Source organism: Schistocerca piceifrons, chromosome 2 (genome assembly GCF_021461385.2).
Source record: "Schistocerca piceifrons isolate TAMUIC-IGC-003096 chromosome 2, iqSchPice1.1, whole genome shotgun sequence".
NCBI classification, from domain to species: Eukaryota; Metazoa; Arthropoda; class Insecta; order Orthoptera; family Acrididae; genus Schistocerca; species Schistocerca piceifrons.
In genome coordinates this window covers 362148239-362162102 of record NC_060139.1, presented here as the reverse complement: position 1 = coordinate 362162102, position 13864 = coordinate 362148239, and the positions used below count along the sequence as shown (strand labels likewise).

General features: G+C 38.7%; 1 protein-coding gene across 2 annotated transcripts in view; it reads right to left on the bottom strand.

Moving 5' to 3' along the window:
• The window catches only part of LOC124775020, a 106530-nt gene that overhangs the window by 88942 nt on the left and 3724 nt on the right, over positions 1-13864 (bottom strand). For both annotated transcript variants that reach the window (XM_047249780.1, XM_047249781.1), the window contains exons 3-4: positions 5025-5160; positions 4504-4718 (exon numbers count right to left, since the gene is read on the bottom strand). In XM_047249780.1, the coding sequence (XP_047105736.1) occupies positions 4504-4718; positions 5025-5160 (351 nt within the window). The remainder of the gene's footprint in view (positions 1-4503; positions 4719-5024; positions 5161-13864) is intronic.

Genomic DNA, 13864 nt, shown 5'->3' with positions numbered 1-13864 from the left:
ATAGCACAGCAAGCAGGCAGAAAGTGCTTCCCAAATTCACACTAAATGAAGAAGTTAATTTAATACACCTATAACTCTGTTTCTCATGAAACCTGACAAAAACTTTATAGTTTGCAACATACGAGTGTTGAAACTTAAATAGTGGCAACTATTTATTCACAACCAATACAGAAGAGTTACATGTTTGCACCTGTTACTGTCCTTCAAAGTAGTCACGAGCATTGTGTAGAACCACGTTGCCAGCAATGTGGAAGGCGTAGTATACCATTAGCAGAACCTGTTCTGTTGATGGTGCGAATGGAGAGGTCTACTGCCTGTCGAATCTCTGGAATAGTTCTGAAGCGAATGCCACAAACTGGTTCCTTCATCTTCGGAATCAAATCAAAGTCACAAGGACTTAAGTCCAGGGAGTATGGTGGATTGTACAGTATTTCCCAGTCCTATCGACTGAACAGAGCAGCCACAGCTAGTGCTGAATGCACCCCCGGATTGTCATGCTAAATGACGGGTGGGTTGTGCAGAAAGTGTCGCCGCTTCTTTTGCAAAGCTGGTTACAGGTGATGCTCCAAAAATGAACAGTAATACTGTGCATTTACAGTCTGCAGTGGAGGAATGTAATGCGTTAGGATAACAATATTACAGTCGCACAAGAGAATCACCATAACTATAGACCGCTCCATTCACACCGTCAACAGAACTGGCTCTGCTAACAGTATACTGCGCCTTCCATATCGTTGGCAATTGGTTCTACACAATGCTGGTGACTACTTTGAAGGACAGTAACAGGTGCCAACATGTAACTCTTTTGTATCAGTTGTGAATAAATAATTGCCACCCCCGTAAAATGCTTCATGAAAAAAACTAAGTCGAACATTGACATCTAAAAATTGTCACTTTCGATTGTGTGGATGTCTACCTTTCAGAACATAAGATGACCAACTTGTGTGTACAGTGTCTCCACATGAAGTCCTCACTCTAACTTCTCCCAGCATGAATGAGGTGTGCACTCTGAGGTCTCATATGATAATTATTTTATTTTTTATTTATTTTTTTTTTTCATCCACAAACAACAACTCTTGTCCAATCCTTCCATTTTTTGTGTTCCCCCACTCCCAAAGTTATTTAGTCTGCCACTGGCTGTTGCTTTTACTGCCTCTCTTCTAGCAATGTCATCATCAATGACATAACTAAATACAATATAAAATTTACAATTTTGGGCCTACTGGCCAATTTACATAAATGATGCTTTACATAAAGTGCACTAAAATGCACATGAACCTGTTGTTATACAATTTGTAAATATTCAGATATTTCTTATACAATGTTACATTAATAGTTTTCAAAATTGCTGAGTTAGTGCTTTTGTAAATAGTAAATTAAACCACAAGAAATAATATTATGAAAAGGAAAACTGCTACACACCATACAGAGGAGGTGCTGAGTTGCAGATAGGCACAACAAAAGACTGTCACAAATAATGCTTTCGGCCAGCAAGGCAGTCATCAAAAATGTACAACAGACACACAAAAACACTCTCAAGCAAACACAACTGACACACACACATAACCGCAGTCTCTGGCAACCGAAGCCACAGTGATGAGCAGCAACTTTCATTTTCATAATATTATCTCTTGTGGTTTAATTTACTATTTACAAAAGAGCTCCCTGGGTAAACCACAAGAAATGATATCCATAAATTATTACTAGACGTTAACAAAAGAAAGCTGCACAAGTTTTACTTTTACGTAATGGATAAGGGGTAAAGATAATGTAGTTCCCATTTTTGCAAGCTGTGGTGTAGCCGAGTGGAATTTCCATCTCACTGTTGAGAACTTTGAATCTTAAGTTTAGCTGTTTATGTAAAATCTCAATATGCGTATGTGTAGTTTTCCTCCCCGTACCAAAGAAAGGTAGAAATTTTAGGCCACCTTAGCATACCTGCACTGCTAAGCACTTTCTGCCCCAGCTCAGTAAATAACACAGCTGGGCATTACTGTTTCCATTCATACGCCCTCACAGAACTTTTCCAAAGCTTTTCCAGCATAGAAACCACTTTGCTCGCCACACTAAGCTCATTCTAGCTGGACTGGGGGTGCTCACAGCTAAGTGACACTGAGTAACGTATGTGCACAACTTGCTGCACTGGAATTCCGCAGTACGCTTAAAGTCAACGCAGATGTTCGTTCTGGTAAATCCTCTCACAGATCAAACTTTCTGAGAGAACACTGCAACACTGTGCAGCACTTAGATTTCAAACTTGATGTTTCCCAAATGTGGCCCATATTGTGAAACATACTATCATCAATTAAAAGTAATACCTCCATGTAACTTTAAAATGAGGGCAACTGTCACCAAAATTCTGTGCGTTGAATAAGAAGTCTTCCATTCAGATTGTTAAAGTCCTTCACTGAAAAGTCACAACCAGTTTTGCATTCTTAAAATGCATCATCAGATGAACTGTATAATGGAGCAATGTCACATTTACTTTTTCAGAATACCCAATTTAAAAAAATAAGAGATCATAATCACATAAGGCTGCCAAGAATAGCACGCTTACATTATCTTGTAAATCATTGTAGCACACAGGAAAAATACTTACACCCAAGTTTCTTCATTCATCACAAAAACACTAAAAATAAGTAACTAGCTGCAAAGTGGTGGTCCAAGTTAAAATCATTGGTTCTGAAAGGCTGTCTATAAAATGAGGGTACATGTCACTAACAATGCATTGCTTAGAACATAGCCAGTGTCACTATTAAGTCGTTTTCGTACAGTCTCATTTCAACTGCTTCCTTCATCAGAGTCCTAATAGTCTGATGTGTGAGCAAGAATACTCATTTGTTCAAACAAAATCTTGTGCTTATTTAACAGGCTGTGCTCGGGCACCATTTATTTTTTAAGATTCCTGTTTTTAAGCTACTGCTGATGCTCAATACAATGACCAGCTGCAGTCCATATAGTGGCCCACGTAACTTTTGCCACACTTGTGAGGAATATTATAAATCTGTAGCACTCTCAGGTCCAGATTATCTTTAATGGCTTGCAACATTTCTTTTACTTTCTTGGGTGGCTGCGGACTGGTCTGATTCCTTGCCCCTTTGGGACTCTTATCTATCCTACTAATGCTTGCACCATCTGTGTTGGTCCTCATGGCTTGGTTGAAAAGTCCTTGACAGCTTTGTCTTAATATCATGAACAGAATATCCTTTCCCTCCAAACTCCATCACCAGATGATTAATCTTTGAGCTGAGGTGGTCCTTGTCCATTATAGTACTGGCTCTGTGTATTAGTGTTTTCAGCATAGTTCTCTTCTGAGCTGAATGGTGAAAGCTATGCACAATCAGATACAGGTCTGTATGCATACGTTTTATATACACAGAGCGGCAGAGTCATGCTTCTGATTTTCAACTGACCAACTCATATAAGGAAGGCCACTTCACATTCTTCTCAACCTCCGCTGTAAATCTTATGTTTGGACGTACACCACTCATGTGACTGATGAATTGCTGCAGTGTCTAACAGCCATATGGCAAGATTACAATTGTATCATCAACATTTCTGAAGAAGCAGGATGGATATAACAGAGCACTATTCAATTCTTATTCTTCAAAATCCTCCAAGAAAAAAGACAGCTATGGATGGTGACAGTGGTGAACCTGTAGCTACCCCATTAATTATTTCATAATAATTTTCATCGTAGGAAAACAAATTGATTGTCGAGGTATACCGAAATACTTATTTTAAACTTTTCCGGGAGATCCGAGTCACCGACAGTTTTAATGTGTCTTCCACTGGTACCTTCATAAAAAGGGAGACCACATCGAAGCTGACCAGGAATTAACTTGGGCCTATCCTCTTCTACCTTATGAGATTGATAAAGATGTGTAATTTCTTTATGTGATGTCACAGCATCTGACAATAGGTGGCAATAATTTAGTTCAATACTTTACCAGCCTATATGAAGAAGAGCTTATAGCACTAACAATTGGTCTCAGTGGTATGGCATCTTTGCATATTTTAGGCAGAGTGTACAACCAGAATAGCCTAGGAATATTTGTTATTTTTACTGTTCGTGGTAAGGGTAAGTTTATGCTCATATGTGTGCTTTTGTGTATTTTAAGTATGTGGCCTTCATGGTCAAAGGGCCCACTGGGAAAATGTTATAGACTGTGTAGATATAGAACTAACTGCCCCCTGATATTCTTTCTCTGCGTATTAGATTCCTAAATATCCCTTCTATCTCAGACACTATTCTTGGTTCAGTCTCCAAACTACTTAACCTGTTTAAGAATGTCTTTTATTTGCAACCTACATCCTGTAGGTCCTTAAACACAGGCTGTCTTTGTACCACGTAATAAGAATGATGGTTAGAGTTTAAAATCCCATTATCACCATTTGCTACTTCGGACACTAATAATTTTGTTGTCAAATATGCATGTTTTTAAAGCTCCTATATTGCTTCCATTTGTGGATGAGAATATCCAGAAATACAGTATTACTTACTTTAAAGTAAGCCCAAGTGCTTTGCATGGCACAAACTCTGTGGTTATACAGGATGGCAGCACCCATGTGTGATCAAGAAAGGAACTATTGTCAAGATCAAGGTTAAAATTAAGGAGACTGCATGGCATCAATGTTGATAGAAGGATTTCTCCTCGAATCTCATCACTTAAAATTGAGCCAGTGGTGTACACACCTGCTGCTGCATGATGACGAACCTAATAAACAGAAGATAATCATTTGTGCACATTATATCACAGTAACTTCATTTACAGCTGTATGACAATGATTAAAATACAATTGTACAGGTTCATTCAATAAAATGCATATATTTATCAGGGATATTGCTGCCACAGTCAACAATTCACCAATAGTTCATGAAATGTTTGCCTAATGTCTCCCATGAGTGTCTTCAAAGCCTGCTTGTGACAATCAAGCACAAAATTATCACAACCGATGTCATCAATGAAGCCCTTTTATATCAATGTAGACGAAAGAGAAAGTTATTAGCATAATTTACTTACAATAAGTTCAACAGGAACATGTAGGCACTTCCTGACTAGGCATACACGGATCAGAAGTCTCAGCTTACCAACTGGAGTTGTTACTTTCTTTGAGTTTCTTACTTCATTTACTGATGACACATAAGAGTAGGGAGCACTAGAAGAAAAAAGAAAGGGGCTTTTACTGGTGGAAATAACTGTAACTATAAAGGGTACTGATAGAACATGAGATCTGGCACAAATTTGTTGAAACGAACAAACTATAAACAGGGAAACTGAAAATGAGAATGGCATTTTGACAATGTTGTTGTGGTCTTCAGTCCTGAGGCTGTTTTGATGCAGCTCTCCATGCTACTCTATCTTGTGCAAGCTTTTTCATCTCACAGTACATACTGCAACCTACATCCTTCTGAATCTGCTTAGTGTATTCATCTCTTGGTCTCCCTCTACGATTTTTACCCTCCACGCTGCCCTCCAATGCTAAATTTGTGATCCCTTGAAGCCTCAGAACATGTCCTACCAACCGATCCCTTCTTCTTGTCAAGTTGTGCCACAAACCCCTCTTCTCCCCAATTCTATTCAATACCTCCTCATTAGTTACGTGATATACCCATCTAATCTTCAGCATTCTTCTGTAGCACCACATTTCGAAAGCTTCTAATCTCTTCTTGTCCAAACTATTTATCATCCACGTTTCACTTCCATACATGGCTACACTCCATACAAATACTATCAGAAACAACTTCCTGACACTTAAATCTAAACTCTATGTTAACAAATTTCTCTTCTTCAGAAACGCTTTCCTTGCCATTGCCAGTCTACATTTTATATCTCCTCTACTTCGACCATCATCAGTTATTTTGCTCCCCAAATACCAAAACTCCTTTACTACTTTAAGTGTCTCATTTCCTAATCTAATTCCCTCAGCATCACCCGACTTAATTTGACTACATTCCATTATCCTCGTTTTGCTTTTGTTGATGTCCATCTTATACCCTCCTTTCAAGACACTGTCCATTCCGTTCAACTGCTCTTCCAAGTCCTTTGCTGTCTCTGACAGAATTACAATGTCATTGGCGAACCTCAAAGTTTTTATTTCTTCTCCATGAATTTTAATACCTACTCTGAATTTTTCTTTTGTTTCCTTTACTGCTTGCTCAATATGCAGATTGAATAACATCGGGGACAGGCTACAACCCTGTCTCACTCCCTTTCCAACCACTGCTTCCCTTTCCTGTCCCTCGACTCTTATAACTGCCATCTGGTTTCTATACAAATTGTAAATAGCATTTCGCTCCCTGTATTTTACCCCTGCCACCTTTAGAATTTGAAAGAGAGTATCCCAGTCAACATTGTCAAAAGCTTTCTCTAAACAAGTGCACATGTATTGTTTCCACAAAAATGTTAAGTGTTATGTACTTTAAGATTTTGAGACTGCAGTTTTTTTATTGGTAAATAAATTAACAAACAAATTAAAGATAATACTCAAGAAAGTCAAATGTGACGAAAAGCCTATGAAAAGTATCTTAAAGCTCTGAAACCAATTTATTAGCTAAAATTTTGTGAGGTATTACCAGTTCATTTGCACAATGGTCACCACTTAACTCACAGGAGAAATTGTGAGGGACAGAAATACAGACCATAGCTAAGGACAGGAAAATTTCATGAAAATGGTAATGAAAATAATAATAATAATAATACAAAATGATTAGTTTTTAGAAAACAACACGAAATCAGTGATTTTTTTAAAAAAATATTGCAACATTTTAAATTTTCCCTTACAAAAACTGTTATAAACATGAGGACAGCAGTTTACTAATTGCATAACTGGTCGTCACTGAATGTTGAAACTGGATTTTGTCTTCATTTTTCCTCCCAGCTGTAGTTCATATATAACTGTAACATGATAGTTCATTTTTCGTGTAATGAACTACAATGTGATGTCAAAAGAAAATACCTTCTGACAAACTCCATTCCAGTAACAGTTTTAATCAGCAATGTCACACTTTCTGACACTTCTGCACAACAAATTGTACAAAAAAGATACATTTTGAAGAAACCTTCAACGTGGTGCATCAATTAAATTACTTATTTCCCTAATACACAAGAATAAATACAAATACCACCAAATACAGCACTTCAGTTCTGCAAACATGTGTCTCCTTGGTTCACTTCTATGAGCCAATCACAACACAAGATATGTGATGACATACAAACATCAGAGTTGTCCCGACAAATGTAAGAATTTAAATCAAGCTGCATGAGTAGTGTAGCTGACATTTGAAATCACATTCATTGGTTCTGCCAGTTCACAAGAGCTTATCACTTTTAACACAGCTCAGACCATGGTCTACACAACAGATCAAGTAATCACAAACGGTATTCACGAAGTAGTAAAAGTAATACTGAGTAAATTCTCAAATAAAGTGATCTATTTTACCCCCCCCCCCCACACACACACACACACGCACAATGTTTGCATGACTTTTCTGTCCTATGATACAATTTGCTGATAGAAACAAACTGAGAAAGTACCATGTGGAGTTACATGTTTATGAAACTCAAGTGCCATATTTGGTGTTTTTCATATTTATATTTGCATACTACAAAATAGGCACTTAAATTGATGTATCATATTAATCTCTCCCAACTGCCTTGTTTTTAGCATGATTTGTTTTGCAAAATTATCAGGGAAGCTACAGTTTCTGAATAAAACTATTACCTCTACTCCAAATTGAAAAGATTCCTTCATTACTGGGGGTAAAGGTCTGTTTGATGATGAAACCAGGAAACTGCTGAAAAACATGATGGAACACACACTTCAGGTAACAACTTTTATGCAGGTCTGTGTTCACAGCCTTAGGTTCTTGTCTCAACCATGAGATTATAATAATCTTCTTCTTCATCTGCCGGTCCTTAACATTCTATGTAGTCAGATTTGTTATATGTGTTGAGGCAATGTCAGTGGTAACTGGAGGCTACAAATCCTTCAAGATGCCACAACTACCTCCACAACAGACTGCCTGCAGCTTGAATAAATTTATGTTAGAATGTTATGTAACTGTTTGTGTAGCATGTATCTGACGTGGTATGCATGCCAGTCCAGTATTTACCTAGCCAGATGCAGGAAACTGTCTACACACCACATCCAGGCTGGCCGCTCATTAGCCCTCATCGTTAGGGGCAGACTCACCTCCTTATACCCCAGAAATCGCACTTTAACATGTTCGGCTCATGGGATGATAATGACAAATTCTGTTATTGCCAACATGATAAAAAGCATACAGGGAATGACAGGCGCCATACTTGCAGATTTTCTAAACAGATAAAAATTCCTTCACAATTTAGTAGAAAAGCAACTTTGCACAACAGCAGGAAATGTGGAAGTTGTGAAATATCTCATATTACGCTAAAGACAAATATATGAATGCATGTTCTTGAGCAGCGTGTTCAATAACTCATATGCAATGCAAATATTTCGGACCTTGTATCTGCAAACAGGCCACAACTTGTCAACAATGTCAGTATAGAGGTTAGTGAACATAGCAATGATCATTAAGTCAATAAACTGATTAAGAAAACTCGAAGAGTTTTTATGCTGGAAACAGCAAATAAGCAGTTTTTAGCATTCAACTTGGACAATTACTGGAATTCATTTAGTTCCACTGTCAAACATACAGGAATCATGGGCAACATTTAAACAGATTATAAATCACATGCTGGAGAATTAAGTGCCAAGTAAATGGATTAACGATGGAAAAGGGCCACCAGTTGTTTAATAACAACATTCAGAATATGCTGAGGAAACAAAGACTGTTGCACTCTTGGTCCAAAAAAGAACGCATAAATTTTGACAGAAAAAAGTTAGTAGAAATTCGTGCATCTGTAAGAGATTGAAGCAGGAAGCATGCAACAACTTTCACCATCATATGTTAGTGACAGATCTTGCTCAGTACCAGAGAAAGTTCTAGTCCCACGTACAATTGCTGATCAATGATGGTAAAGAGCTTGTTAAGCATACATGGAATGATAGGCGCCATGCACGCAGATTTTCTAAACAGATAAAAATTCCTTCACAATTTAGTAGAAAAGTACTTTGCACAACAGCAGGAAATGTGGAAGTTGTGAAATATCTCATATTACACTAAAGACAAATATATGAAGGGAACTTCATAGCAAACATAAACATAGCCAAAGCCTTGCACACAAACATAAAATTACATGAAGCGAAATGTAGTGTGAGGAGGGCTATGCGAGAGATGTTCAATGAATTCAAAAGTAAAGTTCTATGCACAGACTAGGCAGAAATCCTAAGAAACGTTGGTCTTATGTCAAAGAGGTAGGAGGATCAAGACAAAATGTCCAGACACTCTGTAATGAAACAGAGGGTGACAGACTAAAGGCCGAAATACTAAATGTCTTTTTCCAAAGCTGTTTCAGAGAGGAAGACTGCACTGTAGTTCCTTCTCTAGATTGTCGCACAGATGACAAAATGGTAGATATCGAAACAGATCACAGAGGGATGGAAAAACAATTAAAATTGCTCAAAAGAGGAAAGGCCACTGGATCTGATGGGATACCAGTTCGATTTTACACAGAGTACGCGAAGGAACTTGCCCCCCTTCTTGCAGCGGTGTATCGTAGATCTCCAGAAGAGCGCAGCATTACGAAAGATTGGGAAAGGGCACAGGTCACCCCCGTTTTCAAGAAGGGGCGTCGAACAGATGTGCAGAACTATAGACCTATATCTCTAACGTCCATCAATTGTAGAATTTTGGAACACGTATTATATTTGACTATAATGACTTTTCTGGAGACTAGAAATCAACTCTGTAGGAATCAGGATGGGTTTCGAAAAAGACGATCGTGTGATACCCAACTTGCACTATTCGTCCATGAGACTCAGAGGGCCAGAGACACGGATTCCCAGATAGATGCCGTGTTTCTTGACTTCCGCAAGGTGTTTGATACAGTTCCCCACAGTTGTTTAATGAACAAAGTAAGAGCATATGGACTATCAGACCAATAGTGTGATTGGATTGATGAGTTCCTAGATAACAGAACGCAGCATGTCATTCTCAATGGAGAGAAGTCTTCCGAAGTAAGAGTGATTTCAGGCGTGCTGCAAGGGAGTGTCGTAGGACCGTTGCTATTCACTATATATATTAATGACCTTGTGGATAACATCGGAAGTTCACTGAGGCTTTTTGCAGGTGACACTGTAGTATATCAAGAGGTTTTAACAATGGAAAATTGTACTGAAATGCAGGAGGATCTGCAACGAATTGACATATGGTGCAGGGAATGGGAATTGAATCTCAATGTAGACAAGTGTAATGTGCTGCGAATACATAGAAAAAAGATCCTTTATCATTTAGCTACACTATATCAGGTCAGCAACTGGAAGCAGTTAATTCCATAAATTATCTGGGAGTAAGCATTAGGAGTGATATAAAATGGAATGACCATATAAAATTAATCGTCGGTAAAGCAGATGCCAGACTGAGATTCACTGGACGAATCCTAAGGAAATGCCCTCCGAAAACAAAGGAAGTAGGTTACAGTACACTTGTTTGCCCACTGCTTGAATACTGCTCACCGGTGTGGGACCCATACCAGATAGGGTTGATAGAAGAGAGACAGAAGATCCAACGGAGAGCAGCGCACTTCATTACAGGACCATTTAGTAATCGCGAAAGCGTTACAGAGATGATAGATAAACTCCAGTGGAAGACTCTGAAAGAGAGGCGTGGTCAGTAGCGCGGTATGGGCTTTTGTTGAAGTTTCAAGAACATACCTTCACCGAGGATTCAAGCAGTATATTGCTCCCTCCTATGTATATCTCGCGAAGAGACCATGAGGATAAAATCAGAGAGATTAGAGCCCACACAGAGGCATACCGACAATCTTTTCATTCCACAAACAATACGAGACTGGAATAGAAGGGAGGACCGATAGAGGTACTCAAGGTACCCTCCACCACACACCATCAGGTGGCTTGCAGAGTATAGATGTAAATCAAAGGCTTTCCACTTTCAAACTGACCAGAATGGTATGGCAGTGGAAAACAGCTAAAAGAAAGCTGAAGTTTTAAATTCTGCATTTCAATGATCATTCACACAGGAGACTCATACAGACACACCACTATTTGATTGTTGCACAGATTTCTCTGTTGTTGTTGTGGTCTTCAGTTCAGAGACTGGTTTGATGCAGCTCTCCATTCTACTCTATCCTGTGCAAGCTTCTTCATCTCCTATTACCTACAACAACCTACACCCTGCTGAATCTTTTTAGTGTATTTATCTCTTGGTCTCCCTCTATGATTTTTACCCTCCAAGCTGCCCTCCAATACTACATTGGTGATCCCTTGATGCCTTAGAATATGTTCTACCAAGCGATCCCTTCTTCTAGTCAAGTTGGGCCACAAATTTCTCTTCTCCGCAATTCTGTTCAATACCTCCTCATTAGTTATGTGATCTACCCATCTAATCTTCAGCATTCTTCTGTAGCACCACATTTCGAAAGTTTCTATTCTCTTCCTGTCTAAACTATTTATCAACCACGTTTCACTTCCACACATGGCTACACTCCATACAAATACTTTCAGAAATGATTTCCTGACACTTAAATCTATACTCAATGTTAACAAATTTCTCTTTTTAAAAACGCTTTCCTTGCCATTGCCAGTCTACATTTTATATCTTCTCTACTTTGACCATCATCAGTTATTTTGCTCCCCAAATACCAAAACTCCTTTACTACTTTAAGCATCTCATTTCCTAATCTAATTCCCTCAGCATCACCCGATTTAATCTGACTACACTCCATTATCCTCGTTTTGCTTTTGTTGACGTTCATCTTGCATCCTTTCAAGACACTGTTCATTCCATTCAGCTGCTCTTCCAGGTCCTTTGCTGTCTCTGACAGAATTACAATGTCATCGGCGAACCTCAAAGTTTTTATTTCTTCTCCATGGATTTTAATTCCTACTCCAAATTTTTCTTCTGTTTCCTTTACTGCTTGCTCAATATACAGACTGAATAGCATCGGGGATAGGCTACACCCTACAACCCTGTCTCACTCCATTCCCAACCACTGCTTCACTTTCATGCGACTCTTGTAACTGCCATCTGGTTTCTGTACAACTTGTAAATAGCCTTTTGCTACCTGTATTTTACCCCTGCCACCTTCAGAATTTGAAAGCGAGTATTCCAGTCAACATTGTCAAAAGCTTTCTCTACATCTACAAATGCCAGAAACGTAGGTTTACGTTTCCTTAATCTCTCTCAGATAAGTCGTAGGGTCAGTATTGCCTCACGTGTTCCAACATTTCTGCGGAATCCAAACTGATCTTACCCAAGGTCGGCTTCTACCAGTTTTTCCATTCATCTGTAAAGAATTCATGTTAGTATTTTGCAGCTGAGACTTATTAAACTGATAGTTCGGTAATTTTCACATCTGTCAACACCTGCTTTCTTTGGGATTGGAATTATTATATTCTTCTTGAAGTCTGACGGTATTTCGCCTGTCTCATACATATTGCTCACCAGATGGTAAAGTTTTGTCAGGGCTGGCTCTCCCAAGGCTATCAGTAGTCTAATGGAATGTTGTGTACTCCCGGGGCCTTGTTTACACTCAGATCTTTCAGTGCTCTGTCAAACTCTTCACGCAGTATCATATCTCCCATTGCATCTTCATCTACATCCTCTTCCATTTCCATAATATTGTCCTTAAGAACACAAGACCCTCTATATACTCCTTCCACCTTTCTGCTTTCCCTTCTTTGCTTAGAACTTGGTTTCCATCTGAGCTCGTTATATTCATGCAAGTCGTTCTCTTTTCTCAAAAGGTCTCTTTAATTTTCCTGTAGGCAGTGTCTATCTTACCCCTAGTGATTATGCCTCTACATCCTTACATTTGTCCTCTAGCTATCCCTGCTTAGCCATTTTGCACTTCCTCTCGATCTCATTTTTGAGACGTTTGTATTCCTTTCTGCCTGTTTCATTTACTGCATTTTTGTATTTTCTCCTTTCATCAATTAAAATCAATATCTCTTCTGTTACCCAAGGATTTCTACTAGCCCTCGTCTTTTTACATACTTGATCCTCTGCTGCCTTCACTATTTCATCTCTTAAAGCCACCCATTCGTCTTCTACTGTATTTCTTTCCTCCATTCTTGACAATCAGTCCCTAATGGTCTCCCTGAAACTCTCTACAACCTCTGGTTCTGTTAGTTTATCTAGGTCCCATCTTCTTAAATTCCCACCTGTTTGCAGTTTCTTCAGTTTTAATCTGCAGTTCGTAACCAATAGATTGTGGTCAGAGCCTCTGGAAACCTTCCAGTATCTACAGGCTTCTTCCATGTATACAACCCTCTTTTATGATTCTTAAACCAAGTGTTATCTATGATTAAGTTATGCTCTGTGCAAAATTCTACCAGGCGGCTTCCTCTTCATTTCTTAGCCCCAATCCATATTCACCCACTACATTTCCTTCTCTTCCTTTTCCTACTATCGAATTCCTGTCACCCATGACTATTAAATTTTCATCTCCCTTTACTATCTGAATAATTTCTTTTATCTCATTATACATTTCATCCATCTCTTTGTCATCTGCAGAGCTAGTTGGCATATAAACTTTTACTACTGTGGTAGGTGTGGGCTTCGTATCTATCTTGGCCACAATAATGCGTTCACTATGCTGTTTGTAGCAGCTTACCCGCATCGCTATTTTTTTATTGATTATTAAACCTACTCCTGCATTACCCCTATTTGATTTTGTATTTATTACCCTGTATTCACCTGACCAGAAGTCCTGTTCCTCCTGCCACCGAACTTCACTAATTCCCACTATATCTAACT